Here is a 13,005-nt window from a genome sequence, read left to right as displayed (position 1 = left end):
ACATAACAGGAGCCAAGTTGTGCTTGTTGCTAACCACTGTTTGTGGGAGTCTTTCCTCTGAGTTTAATAAATACCTCCAGGTTTATAGGATCCATATGAGTGTCCCCAAAGCAAGACACGTGCGTGCATTTATGTTTTCCATAAATACATCCAGAACTTAACCTACTGGGACACATCAACAGGATAACACTGAAAACAATAATTAGAGGTTGTCGTCCCCATATTAGTAGCTTACGTTCTGAACAGCATTTGATTTCACACTCAGTTCAGTGTTACAGTTACAGCATATACCCCCACCCACCACCACCACCACTACTGTGAACTATTGTTTCCTGTCTATACAGTCAGGAAGCTTGGTAGCATCTGCCAGAGTTATCGAGAACCCTCTGTTCAAAAGGACCGTTGTGTTTGTGCGCTTCTGTGCGTGTGTGTTTGCATGTCTGTGTATTTCCATTTTACTTGGAGAACCTGTGTATTTACTGTGGTAAACGAGCTGTGTTAGCCCGGTGGCCTTGGCTGGAGCTCGGCCGAGTTGTTACCGCTGCCTGCTGGATGTCTCTCAACAGTTCATTGAAAGCAAGTGGACAGGAGTCCTTGAGAGCCGTTTACACACTATATGGAAAATGGTTACAGATCGAGGCTGCATTTGTGTGAATAGTGTGTGTGTGTGTGTGTGTGTCCAAAAGAGCAAGAGAGAGGACTGCAGTGTTTGCTCTCACGTGTATCTGCAAAGGTGCAGTTTGTGGTCTGTAAATTTCTTAGTTTGTAGCGTTTTTCTTTCTGCCGCACACCACAGCTCTTTATCCAAGAAGTTTGTTTTTTGCTGATTCACTGTAAGACCAGAGCATGGTTCTTTGATTGATTGGTTATTTTAGTAATTAATCCGCTGATTCTTTTCATTTTAAAAATTGGGAGATAGTCACAGTTACTTAAAGCCCACTTCCGTGTCTTTCTATTCAGCCCCCCAGATTACACTGAAAACTGAGACAAACACTCATTTCTACCCAAAGGTCTGAGGAAGGTCAGAGGTTTAAGTTTTACTGTTCAATGACTTCCAGTTGACGAGTTGATTTTAGCTTCCAGATGAGATTTATGCATAATAAGTTTAGAAAACACAAGACAACTGAACAAAGTAGCCCTCTTCCTGTTAAAAGGGAGGTTTTACTTCCCACTGTTGCCAAGTCCTTGCTAATAGGGAGTCATGTGATTGTCGAGTTTCCTCTGCATTGTTTTGGGTCTTTACAAAATAAGGCAGGAAACTGTGGTTGTGATTCGGTGCTATATAAATACATTGAAATTGAAATGCTCAGCATCTCATTTTCAAGCAGTTTTTTGTCGAAGTTTGAGAACTTTGGTGAAGTCGTGTAGAAGATGAAGATGAGACTTTCTGAAAAGAAAAAATTAATAAATCTTTGGTCCTGATTTTGACGTCTTTTCTTTATATGCTGGCAGTGATGTGGATGTTTTGTCTGAGTGGCGACAGCTTTCAGGAGAATACTGGAGCAGGTATTCGTGCAATAACTGGTGTTAAATGGTACAAAGCTGTGGCAATGTTTGATTCCCCCCTTAGCTTCTGGGGGCAGTGTCCTATATCTCAGGAGTCCGTAGTCAGCTGATATGTGTGTGCAGGTTTTGGCTTAAGATAAAAGCTAAATCACCGCCAAACGAACTCTAAACTTTTAACCTGCATGTAGTAATCTGTTATCCAAAATTACCTGATCTGAGGATTAGGAATAAGATCTCTCCTGTTGGAGGTTTTAGCTGGGATAGTCTAGTTACTCTGGAATACCAGAAGTCTCAATCATGCCTATAGATGTTACATATGAACATGCAGATATTGTTAGGGGAATTTAAACGGGTGGATTTAGTGGCAGAAACACACACGGGCACAGGATCGCGGTGAAGCAGATTTATATACAGTGGCCGGGAAAATGTGCGAGAAGACAGAGCCGAGGGGATGAAACGGAGCCGAGGTATGCGGGAGGATAGATGGCGCACCGGAGCTACCTGAGGACGAGGGACAAAACAGAGTTAGGGGATAACGTCGAGAGTTAAACTGAGGCGGACGGGGAGAGTTGGAGAGCTTACTTGAAACACTGAAATACAGGGATGGCAGTGGTCACGGGATGGCAGTGGTCACAGGCCGGCACGAGGTAAGTCTCTGTCACAGATCCAAAGAGGGCAGCACACAAAGAAGCAGGCGGCGAGCAGGCTGGTGCGGATCTTAAAACATGCAGCTCAGCAGCGCAGAAGCAACAGATTAATCTTGCAAAAGCACGTTACCACTTGTGGAAGCGACAATACTGCGACACCAGACGTCCGTCACTCAGCTCCATAAATGCTCCCACTGATGACGTTCGATGCGCCGCAAGTTTGCCATCAAGCACCGCCCCGCCTACCTGTGTCTCGACAAGGGAAACACAAACCCAGGAACAACAACACGCATGCCCACCAACTCCTAATAGATATGTGATTACAAAGATTAGCCATTTAAAACTGGAGTCCATCTATTTCCTTCCACTAATCCAATTTAGGGTGGCAGGGGGCGTCTGGAGCCTATCTCAGCTGTCATAGAGCGAGAAGCAGGCTACTCCCTGGACAAGAGGCCAACATTCACGCCCACATTCACATGTAGAATCACCAGTTAACCTAAAGCCATGCATGTCTTTGGACTGAGAGAAAACCAGAGTAGAGAATCCACACAAGTCTTGGATTCTAACCCAGGACTTGCTGTGAGGCAGCACTCCACCACCCACAGCACTGAAAACCTGATGCAGACAGATCAGACAGTATCTGCTTTGAAACACGTGTTACAGTGGAGTAAGAGTGTAATAGGGTTCGTTTCACACTCAAAGGCTCCTGAAGATCAAACTGATTATGATAATTGTGATGAGACATCCAACTATCAACTACCCATGGACACTTGGCCCTTTTCCCCGCAGTCTTCCTACAGGTTCAGTCACTGTGGCTAACTTGTTACGGTAATTGCTTGTGATGTAGCATACATTCAGCTGTAATGACTTTATCCGTGGCTTTCTCTTCCAGGCGCTGTGGCCAGCACCGAGGTGAAGATGCGTCTCCAGGAGTTCGTCCTGAATAAGAAGAAGGCGCTGGCCCAGCGTAGCATCAACCAAGGAGGCCTCCCCAACGACGCTCCCTACTGGTACCGGTGAGGAGCATCTTTTGTGGTGTTAGCTCAGCTAGTAATGCACATGATACACTCAACCATAAAGTTTGTTTGACATCAAATCATTGTCCCTGCTGTCAGTGTGCGAGCCGCCACTGATTCTTTGTAATGACTGTAAGCAGCAGAAGACTCCTGAACGCATCTGCAGGTCTGCAGAAGTTTAGGATGGTAATTCTGTCTCTGACAGCGGCTGAATAATGTATTGGATTCCTCTCCTCCACACCTGCCACACTGTGTGAGCCCGACTGAAAGATGGATCTCGCAGGGTTATGAAACAATGATGGCAGCACACACACACATGCTCACACACACACACGTGATAGAGCTGTATATTGGAAGCTGATGATAGGGACCCTCACATTGAAGACCTGGCCTTGGATGGTTATTGTAGCATCTGGGGAGCCTTTTGCAGGTGTGCACACTTGCTGTTTCCTCTTCCTAGATTTGGTTGCTTTTTATTGCCCGTCAGTGACGTTGTAGACAGCGTGCTCAATGCAAGCTAAAGAATTTAATAGGGCTGCACGATTTTGCATAAAATGAGAATCACAATATTTTGCTTAGAATTGAGATCACGATTCTCTCACGATTTTCTTTTCCAGTATAAATATTTATTGCGCTTATTAACTGCACATCAACTTCGTAACAGTTGAGACTGAACATAAAAACAACAAATATCTCACGTTTCGTTGTTGCCGCAAAATGTTGTACTGCTTGAAATTCCGTCTCCACCGTTGCTCGACGCTGCGTGTATAGAGCAGGTAGTGCAACAATAGAAAAATAGTTGCAGGACGGCCACCCTGCCTAAATATGTATTTTACCTGGTTAATGTGTGTGGGGGGCGTGGTCTGCAGCGCCGCTGCAGGGGAGGTGGACGCACCCTGAGCGGCACCCGCAATCACGCCTCGCCGCCTTAACGTCTGTGCTGTTGTGTTGGTGTGTGTCGGGCTGTGAGCTGCAAAGCTACAGCCGGCTGTGTGCGTACAGCAACCGTGTGTGTAAAGTGGTCAATAAAGAGATGCTGAAAAGCGTGTTCATGCAAACATCGTCGGGTCTGCCGTGATATGTTTACAATAAGACTTCTGCTCCTGAACCTCTGCGCACAGCGTCTGCAGATCGGGGCTGTACGAAGTCACTTTCATCTTTACAGGACTGTAAGCTGTCGTCTGTGAGGCGTGAGCGTGTTTGTTTTAACATAGTTCACGGTGGAGAACAGCTGCTGACATAATGTGGATCCAAAGATCCAGAATTGGCCTACCTGGGGCTGAAAGTCTCGATAAATGCACGGCGTTTCGGCGGGTACACCGGCTTCCACGAGTGTGACGCTTATTTGAGCGATGAAAAAATAATAAGATATAATTTTCTTTTTATATTTCAATATCACAATAATCTTCCAATTTAGAACTACAAGTTAAAAAAGAACTAACATAAATAAAATACACTTCAGCTAAATACTTCTAATTTATTTTCCCAAACCACGAGGAGCCGCACTATAAGGACTAAAGAGCCGCAGGTTGCCGACCCCTGACCTAGGGTGTTGATCATTTTCCTAAATCCCTTGTTTTGCACAGTGTTGATGGAGCCATATCTTTGGTCAGGTGATAAGTAATAGCCTCCGTAATTTCTTTGTGCCTGCGGGAGTTTGACGGGTACAGGGAAGCGCTGTATAAGGTTCCCGTTATTGATGTTTGGGTGGTTGACCGGGACGGATTTTCTCCAGTCACTTTCTCGTCATCCCTGACGTGCTCTCCGTTGTTTTTTCCTGCTAATTTTAGCAGCCAGCTTCTGTATCACGTGGTATAAGGCTCCGCCCTTGTCATTTGTTGAGCAGGAAGAGTGAGCGCTTGTTTTCATGCAGATTACCGCATTTTGATCCGGGACGTACAATCGTCGTCTTTTTTGTTGTTGTTGTTTTTTGAGATGAGATCGCACATAAGTATGAATCGAGATCGCGATTTTCTAACGATTAATCGTGCAGCCCTAGAATTTAATATACAAACACACATCAGTTATATTTAGATATAAATACTCTGTCCAATCACTGGACGCCAACTTTTCCTACTCGTAAGGAGTTCTGCAGTCCTGGTTTTACTCTGTGTGAATGAAACATAAGGAAATTGGAAGATGTGAGTTTAACGACAAATAGTTGAATGATGGTGAAATGGACTCGCGGTGAGTAAAGACAGTCCTCTGGGACTTTTGACTCTGGGAACACAATTAAAATTCACATGTATTCGTTCATACTTTACTGTCATTAATTAGTTTATTATTTTCCAGTTTTGAATTGAATTTCCAGTAATATTAATTCTCAAAAACACGTAGAACTTTGCAACTCAGGTGAGAGACTTTAGTTCAACCAGTGTAACGTGCCATCAGCTAATTGTATATTTAGTATGAAAATGTATTTGACTTTTTTCTCTCTGTATAAATAACTCAGAACTGTAGAATAAAAGCACAGCCCTTAAATGAATATTAGCGCTCAGTACTGCTGACACAGACCTGACTTATATTTAGCTTTGAAGTTCAGCCCTGGATGTAGCACGTCCGAATATTATCCCTATGACTACACGTGTCTTTGTGCTACAACAAAAAAGGACTGAAACCACAAATTGCAAACGCAAAACCAAATAAATAACGTTACATAATCTTGATGTGTGACCCAGTGAAACACCCACAAGTGTTGACTTTCAACAGCTCAAAGTAACACAAAGTGTATCTTTCTATATCTGCCTGCTTCTCTCCTTTTCTACGCCTCTCTGTAATCTAAATTTCTCCACTCATTGGACTCAGTTTGGAAGAGACAAGTGTGTGCATCCGCTTGTCAGGAACATGCATTTGGGTCAAAGCCAACACGGCTTAACTTTGCCTGCAAACACCACCTTATTTTGCAGGCAGTGAACAGATGGCAGCACATTTCTGTGTTCTTGCCAAGGGATTTGCATGATGCTTTAATCATAAAGATCTATGACAGCCATGAAGTTCGTTACTTTGTCTGGATTACTCATTGAGTCACGTGTACAGTGAGTTATTGGTGTTTTGCCTTGTTGCACATGTTTTGTGATCTTGGTGGCCCCTTTAATACTGTATGTGTGTGTGTGTGTGTGTGTGTGTTTGTTTTGCAGCAAAACCCAGCACAGCTCTTTGGACCAGAGCTCGCCTCCACAGACTGGCGTGTCCACCTACAACCACCCTGTGCTGGGCGTCTACAATCCCCGGGATGACTTCCCACTGCGAAAGACTGGTACGGTCCCCACACACACACACATGTGCATACACTTTGTTTTGGCAGTGCAGACTCATCTATTTGCTGCATGCACACACGAGAATTACACACACACATTAAAAGTTTAATGTCCAGTAGCTGCCATGTAGACTCACACCTAGCATTATTTAGATGGCACTGAGCACTGCTCCATTAATCACATCCAGATTAGGCTGTCAGGGTCTCCCAGCATTCACTACATGAGAGCAGTAGACAGAGTGCAAGTGTAGGTCAGTGTACTTCAGTACAGTGAGCGCTAAGAAACATCAGCTTGATAGTTTGAATAGTAAAAAGTTACTGTTTTTTACCAAAATATGACAGCTATATTTACTGTTATTTCCTTTAATGTATTGGATATTTGAATATTAAGACTAACTGGCTTGAGGGCTGTGTTAGCAGTGAAGAACTCCAATTACCTTTGGAGTTCCCCAGGGCTCTGTTCTTGGTCCTCTTAAACTTTGAATTGTTTCTTTCAGTCCCATTTCCACAGGTGCTTTTGCAGGTGTCTTTTCTTGAATGTTTATAAAGCCACTCACCCTTTACATAACAACATAGCTCAGTGAATTTGGGTGTGGTACTACTATAATGTGCCACCAAAGCACCAAGTCAGTTGGTGAACTTTCAACTGCCTTACATCAAGTACAATGCCAAGCATAAAGCTCACTACCAGTAAACTCTGGAGCAGTTTTAAAAACCTCTATTTAACCCGGAGAAAATAAACTCTTAAGATTGAATCTCTTTTACAAGAGTATCCTGGCCAAGAAGGACAGCAGTACTATTATAAGTTGCATAAATTAACAGCGCATACACATACAAAACAATACACCAGGTGAGTACAAGCTTTGAGAACAGTTGGGGAGGGTCCTTATTCTGTTCCCGCATGACTGTGATCCAGTACATAAAGTCCAAAAAAGGCGTGGTTGGATGCATTTTGGTGAGTTTAACCCCGTTGAACACCTTTGGGATGAACTAGATCAAAACTTGTGAGTCCAGCATCAGTGTCTGACCTCACAAATGCTCTTCTGGATGAATGATTTCCACAGATTTATTCCAAACTCTTGTAGAAATCCTTCCCAGAGGGGTGGAAGCTTTTGTAGCTGCAAACGGGGCACCAACACCATACTGATGCCTGGGGTTGTAGGATAGGATATCATACAAGCTTTAGTAAATTTAATGTGTAGGTGGCCGAATACCTTTTTCACATAGTGTATGTAAGATATGTACACACAAGCACAGCATGCACTTCTTATTGTCAAGAAACTAAAACAGATTCACAGAGCTGAAAGTTTTGTTTCAAATTCGGTGCTCATCATGTCAGAAAGAATTAAAGCAGATAAAACTGCTGAACACACCACAGAAATAGATAAAAGTTTACTTGTGATGCACAATCTGTCATTCTTTGGGTCTGCTGCTCAAACATCACGTCTTTAAAGCTTTAGCGAGTAAAACCAGCTGTTTTCAGCGTGCTTTTGTCAGGTGTGTGTGTGTGTGTGGCTCTGTGTGGGTGTGCGAAGTGCGAGTGGTGTGTGCGGTGGTGTAGCCGTGAAGCAGCGGTCGTCTTACAGTGCAATTATTCACTTAGCCCAGTGGCAGGCCGCTCCAGCCCTGTTGACTCTGAGCCTGCAGGCTGCTGGCTACGACAACAGATAGACCACAGTTGACACTGGCCCACACAGCTGCATTCCACCCTGGGAGAGCAGCAGAAGGAGAGGAAAGTGAGGGAGAAAGAGGCGAGTAACACGAAGAAAGAAAAGGAGATAATGAGTGAAAACAGAGAAAGGAGAATGAAGAAGGTGCTTGCTAGCTTCGCTGATCATTTCCTTGAGAAAGATGATTAGAGCATAGAAAATGAGAGCTGGCATGCAGGATTTAAACTAAATCCAGCAAGTGGCACGATGATTACACACTTAGCAAAATCTGCTTTATGTGCAGGATGGAAAAAAAAGAAAGAAAAAAAACTGGAAGATGGCAGAGAGTGAAAAGATCGTCCCTGGAGTGTCAGCCCGTCCCTGGATTTCTATAAGGCTGAGGATTGTGCTCTGCTGCCGAGAGAGAGGGGAACCTGTGCCACCCTGATATTTGCCCACAGCACTGACGTGCTTTGCGGGGTTTACTTATGGTAATGGCAGCTTGGTAGAGTTTAGAGGCTCTTTTATATCACCGCCAGGCCATAAAATAGAGGACTGGAACCCAGAACTCCCAGCAACGGCCGAAGGAAGCAACAACGCTCTTTTGTGCCTGTCGTCCTTTTTACCATTTTACAGTGCAACGACAGAACAAGCCAAAAAGTTTTCTTTCTTTTTGAGTCCCGGCTGATTTGGTGACAACTGTGGTTACTTTTTGAACAGCGTGAGATTTAAGATTTAATGCAAGCAAATCTGTGAGCAGTAAAACAGACTCATTGTTTTCATGCTTTCCTGATGGCAGCAAGCAGCCTTTCACCTGCAATTCTTCGTCCATCAGTTCACTTTGACTACTTCTAATCTACACAGAAGACTATGCAGAATGTTACAGCATGGAACAAGTCCCAGAAATGTTTTAGCTTTTGGTGCAATTGTTCTCCATTGTACACTCAGTACAAAAAAATGAACCATATTTGCTGGAAATTGTATCTCAAAACCACCCAAATGTCATCAGGTGATGATTTTTTCTTTTTATGCTTGTCTAACAACAGAACAGGAAGTCTACATTTCAACTTATTAAAGGCCAAGCTGTGGGAAAGGTGCAAAATTGTAACTAAACACATGGTTTAAGTTCTAAGCAAGCTAAAGGTGTAAAAGGTAGAAGAGTCAAGTGACACAAGGTGTTTCCTGAGGACCTTTTGTCCCAGAACATCACTGTACCGTCCGTCTACAGAGGAGACGTCTCGTGCTGTCTTCAGAAATGCTGTGCACTTTCTTCCACATTCACTCTGTTGTCGTTACAAAGAAAAGCTGGTGTCAAAAACCCAAAGATTTGGGTCTTTGACCCTATTGCTGTATGCATTTAGGGGTGAAAGAGCATGACATGAACAATGCTCCTGTCCAGAACATGTTCTCACACACCAATAAAGATATGAGAGGGAAAAACAAAGTGAAGCCTTCTTGTCTTCTCGCTGATGAGCGAGGCTGTTTTGTGGCCTCACTGGGCAGCATGTCCATGTGGAATACAGTAACGCATACAGTACATGCTGCTGCTTGATAACTGGACTGTATAAATCTCCCGTATATACAAAGCAACATGCAGCTGTGGGGACGTCACTGAATGCTAGCTGGGCGCCCTGGTTAAGGCCCCGTTTAAGAAGGAAGGATAACAAGTGGCCCTTTGAGTAATTAGATTCCCAGTTTCGTTATTAGCAGAGCAAAGAGGGCCACAATACACCATTTATGCAGCGATATCGCTCTGATTGCGTGTGCTCATGCTTTTCACAGGCTTATAATACAACTTTCAGACTATCACTAGTCGGAGTTTGCAATTTTGAGCAGCAAACTTAAAAAAAAAAATTAATATAAAATTAATTAGCCTGTTCTGCGCAATGATTGCCAAAATTAGAGAATGAAGATGGGTCCAACAAACATGATAATGCAGCCTTGGATATAACCGATTCCCTTAACACCGCGTGTTTTCATGAGCTCCACATTTGGTCTTGTTTTCTCTTTAGCCCTCTCAAAGAGCAGAGAAAACCTGTTTTCACAGTTATTGACATTTTCGTCAATTCCCCTCGGCTTTGACTTTTAAAAATGTGTCTTTCCTCTTTCCTCTGCTAATAACGAACCAGAAATCTAATTACTCAAAGGGCCACTTGTTATCCTTCCTTCTTCTGTCGTGCCGTTGCTTTGTTTTTTTGTACTAATAGGCATTTTCTTTTCTGTATTTTCAAATTCTAAGAAAAACAAGATCTGTCATGAATCTTCAAAGATGTAAATGAAATGACGACTCAGAAAGGAGTTATTTCTGATTTGATGGATGCATTTATTCAAACTCTTTCTCCTCGAAAGGTCGTGCTCATTCAATATTGATCATGACAGAAGACATGTGTCTTTATACTTTGCTTTCAAGAAGATAGACTTTGTCTGAGGTTTTTTTTAAAAGTGGTTATATCCAGTAGTTCCCCGGTTGCCTACAGGTCTTTCAGAGTTTTTCTTGAGTGTCTTCAGCCATGTGAAAAACACGGCGGAGCCTCTGTCATGGTTTGACTGCATTTCAGTCAGTGGTGTTGGAGATCTTGTCAAAATTGATGAAATTATGAATACAGAAAAGTATAATCAGATTTTCCTCCACTATGCAATAGAATCTGGCGTGTCCGATTGACACTGGCTTCAGTTTTCACCATGACATGTTCCTAAACACACTGCCAATGTGATTAAAGCATACCTGGACAGAGACCAGTCATGGTTTGGCCAGAACCTCAGCATTACTGACACTTGACAACAGTTTTGAATGTCCTTGAAGGACAACCAAGGCAACCTTGCATAAAGAGTTCATGCTGTTGAACATTAAAGCTTATCATACGAAATATTAACTTTCAAACTCGTCACAATTGTGTAAATCATGTTTTTAACCTCATACAGTTTTTCCATACATGTGACCAAAGGGGAGTAGACTTTTGTACAGTACTGTATATATTAGGGGTGCAACAATACTTGTATCGATATTGAACCGTTCGATACAGTGCTTTCGGTTTGGTACGCATATGTATCGAACAATACACAATTTTTAATTTATTTTATCAACTTTTCTTCTGACGATGCTGTCTGTGTTGAGCGCTCAGTGGATCTGCGTTCGACTACTCCGCCTAGGCTGCACTGTCGAGCGCAGATCCACTGAGCCCAGCACAAGCTAGCAGACAGAAGCTAAGCTCGTTGCAACATGGCAAATTGAACCTCCCCCACCCTCATTCAGATCTGGCCTTTGGAACCATTTTGGTTTTCATGTGAAATATGACTCTGAAGGTAAGCGCGTCGTGGACAAAAGAAAAACAGTATGTTGGATGTGCCACGCAATGCTCAACTGGTGGGAAATAGTGCAATAGTTAGCGCAGTTAGCTTGTTGACGTGTTGACGCCATCCAGCCCCACGCGCGGTAGCTCGTTAACGGAGATTTGCCGTGTTGTGGCGTTAACGTCATTTCAGATTATCGCTGACAGCACTGGTGGGAACACAACGAATATGACTGCACATTTACGCCGACATCATCATTGTTGTTTAGGAACATTAAATTTAAAAACTGTACTTTTGAGTTAAAATATATATTTATAATTTTAATAAATGACAAATAAAAAAGCATGAACATTTTTTTGTATCGAAAAAATATCGAACCAAACCTTGAATTTTGTGTATCGTTGCACCCCTTTTAGATACAGTAGTTTTACCACTAGAACAAATATTAAAACAGAACAGAATCTCTTGTTGTGCTTGGTGAAAAGTGATGAAATACACCAGAACATTCACAGCATTCAAAGTCAAAAGCCTTAATCAACAGCCTTCATTTTGACCAAATACTGTATTTATTATGATAAAGACCCTTTTGTTTTTGGTTTGCTTAATTTAAATCTAAAATCTAAAGCAGAGTCACAGAGTTTTTATTGGATTTGTAGTAAATTGGCTTTGAACACCACCTCCCCTCAACGTTAATTGGTTTGACTCCATCTGGACTGAGCTCTCCTTCCCACTTTGTGTTACTGTACCTTCACACCTCATATTTCACACTTGTGTCTTCTCCACACATTTATTTTTACTTGACACTGCAAACGGGAACAAGCTCGTCTGTGATCGTTTCCCAAAAGGATCAGTTGCTCCGGTGACGGTAGCTTCTGGGTGCTTTTACCTATCCTGTCAGTCTTAACAGAGATATAGTAGAAGATTAAACTGGTTATGTCATAATAAAGGTTAGAAGTGCCCTGTTTTTGATTTTATCTATCCTCTGATGACTGAAAATTGGATAATAAATAGAAAAATTATCCAAGGCTGCTGATTGGCAGGATAAAATAAACCGAGCATTAGCCTTCATGGCTCAGGCCATGAAGGCTAATGAGGTGACATGCCGTTCCCGTCTGTCAGTATCCATTCACAAGTCCGTGACAGCGAACACAAAAGACCAAAAGACCTTTAGCCAGTAAGACACGGCTCCCAAATTGGAGCTAATTGCTTTTTAGCCACAATGTCTTTGGGAAAATCAGAATGTGGCTTGTTCGAAGCATCTCAGTAGGCGGGGGGATTTTACACTAAATGAATAGCAGCATGTAACAGTTTGTCCACCTAACAGGTTTCGCAGCAGAGCCGCTCGGTAGAAGGTGCTCCCCCGGCTGTGTAGAGCTCCCAGTTTAAGCTGAAAGTCTGCGTGACTGTAGCTCGGGTAACTCTCACTTCCTGCCGATTGATTCATCCAAAGCTGCGCTGCTGCCAGTTATCTGTTTAACATCAAGGAGGTTTGACAGGGGTGCTGCTCCTCAGCTGGTGTTGGCAAGAAACCAAAATATCCCATTTACCAAGTGGAGGTTAGTGCTGCGCTGCAGTGATTTCCAACCAAGGCTGTGAGAACGTCAAGGGTTACTTCACAGGGGGAAAGATTAGTTTAATTA

At 43.0% G+C, this 13,005-nt stretch overlaps 1 protein-coding gene across 11 annotated transcripts in view; it reads left to right on the top strand.

Moving 5' to 3' along the window:
* LOC146492317 (histone deacetylase 4-like) overlaps positions 1–13,005 on the top strand; it is a 92,247-nt gene that overhangs the window by 48,774 nt on the left and 30,468 nt on the right. For all 11 annotated transcript variants that reach the window (XM_085151026.1, XM_085151029.1, XM_085151024.1 and 8 more), the window contains 2 exons: positions 3,046–3,169; positions 6,307–6,425. In XM_085151026.1, the coding sequence (XP_085007152.1) occupies positions 3,046–3,169; positions 6,307–6,425 (243 nt within the window). The remainder of the gene's footprint in view (positions 1–3,045; positions 3,170–6,306; positions 6,426–13,005) is intronic.

This window comes from Neolamprologus multifasciatus, chromosome 23, assembly GCF_963576455.1.
Source record: "Neolamprologus multifasciatus chromosome 23, fNeoMul1.2, whole genome shotgun sequence".
In the NCBI taxonomy this organism is placed as follows: Eukaryota; Metazoa; Chordata; class Actinopteri; order Cichliformes; family Cichlidae; genus Neolamprologus; species Neolamprologus multifasciatus.
The sequence above is the reverse complement of the archived record's forward strand: the minus strand, read 5'-3'. Positions and strand labels throughout refer to the sequence as shown.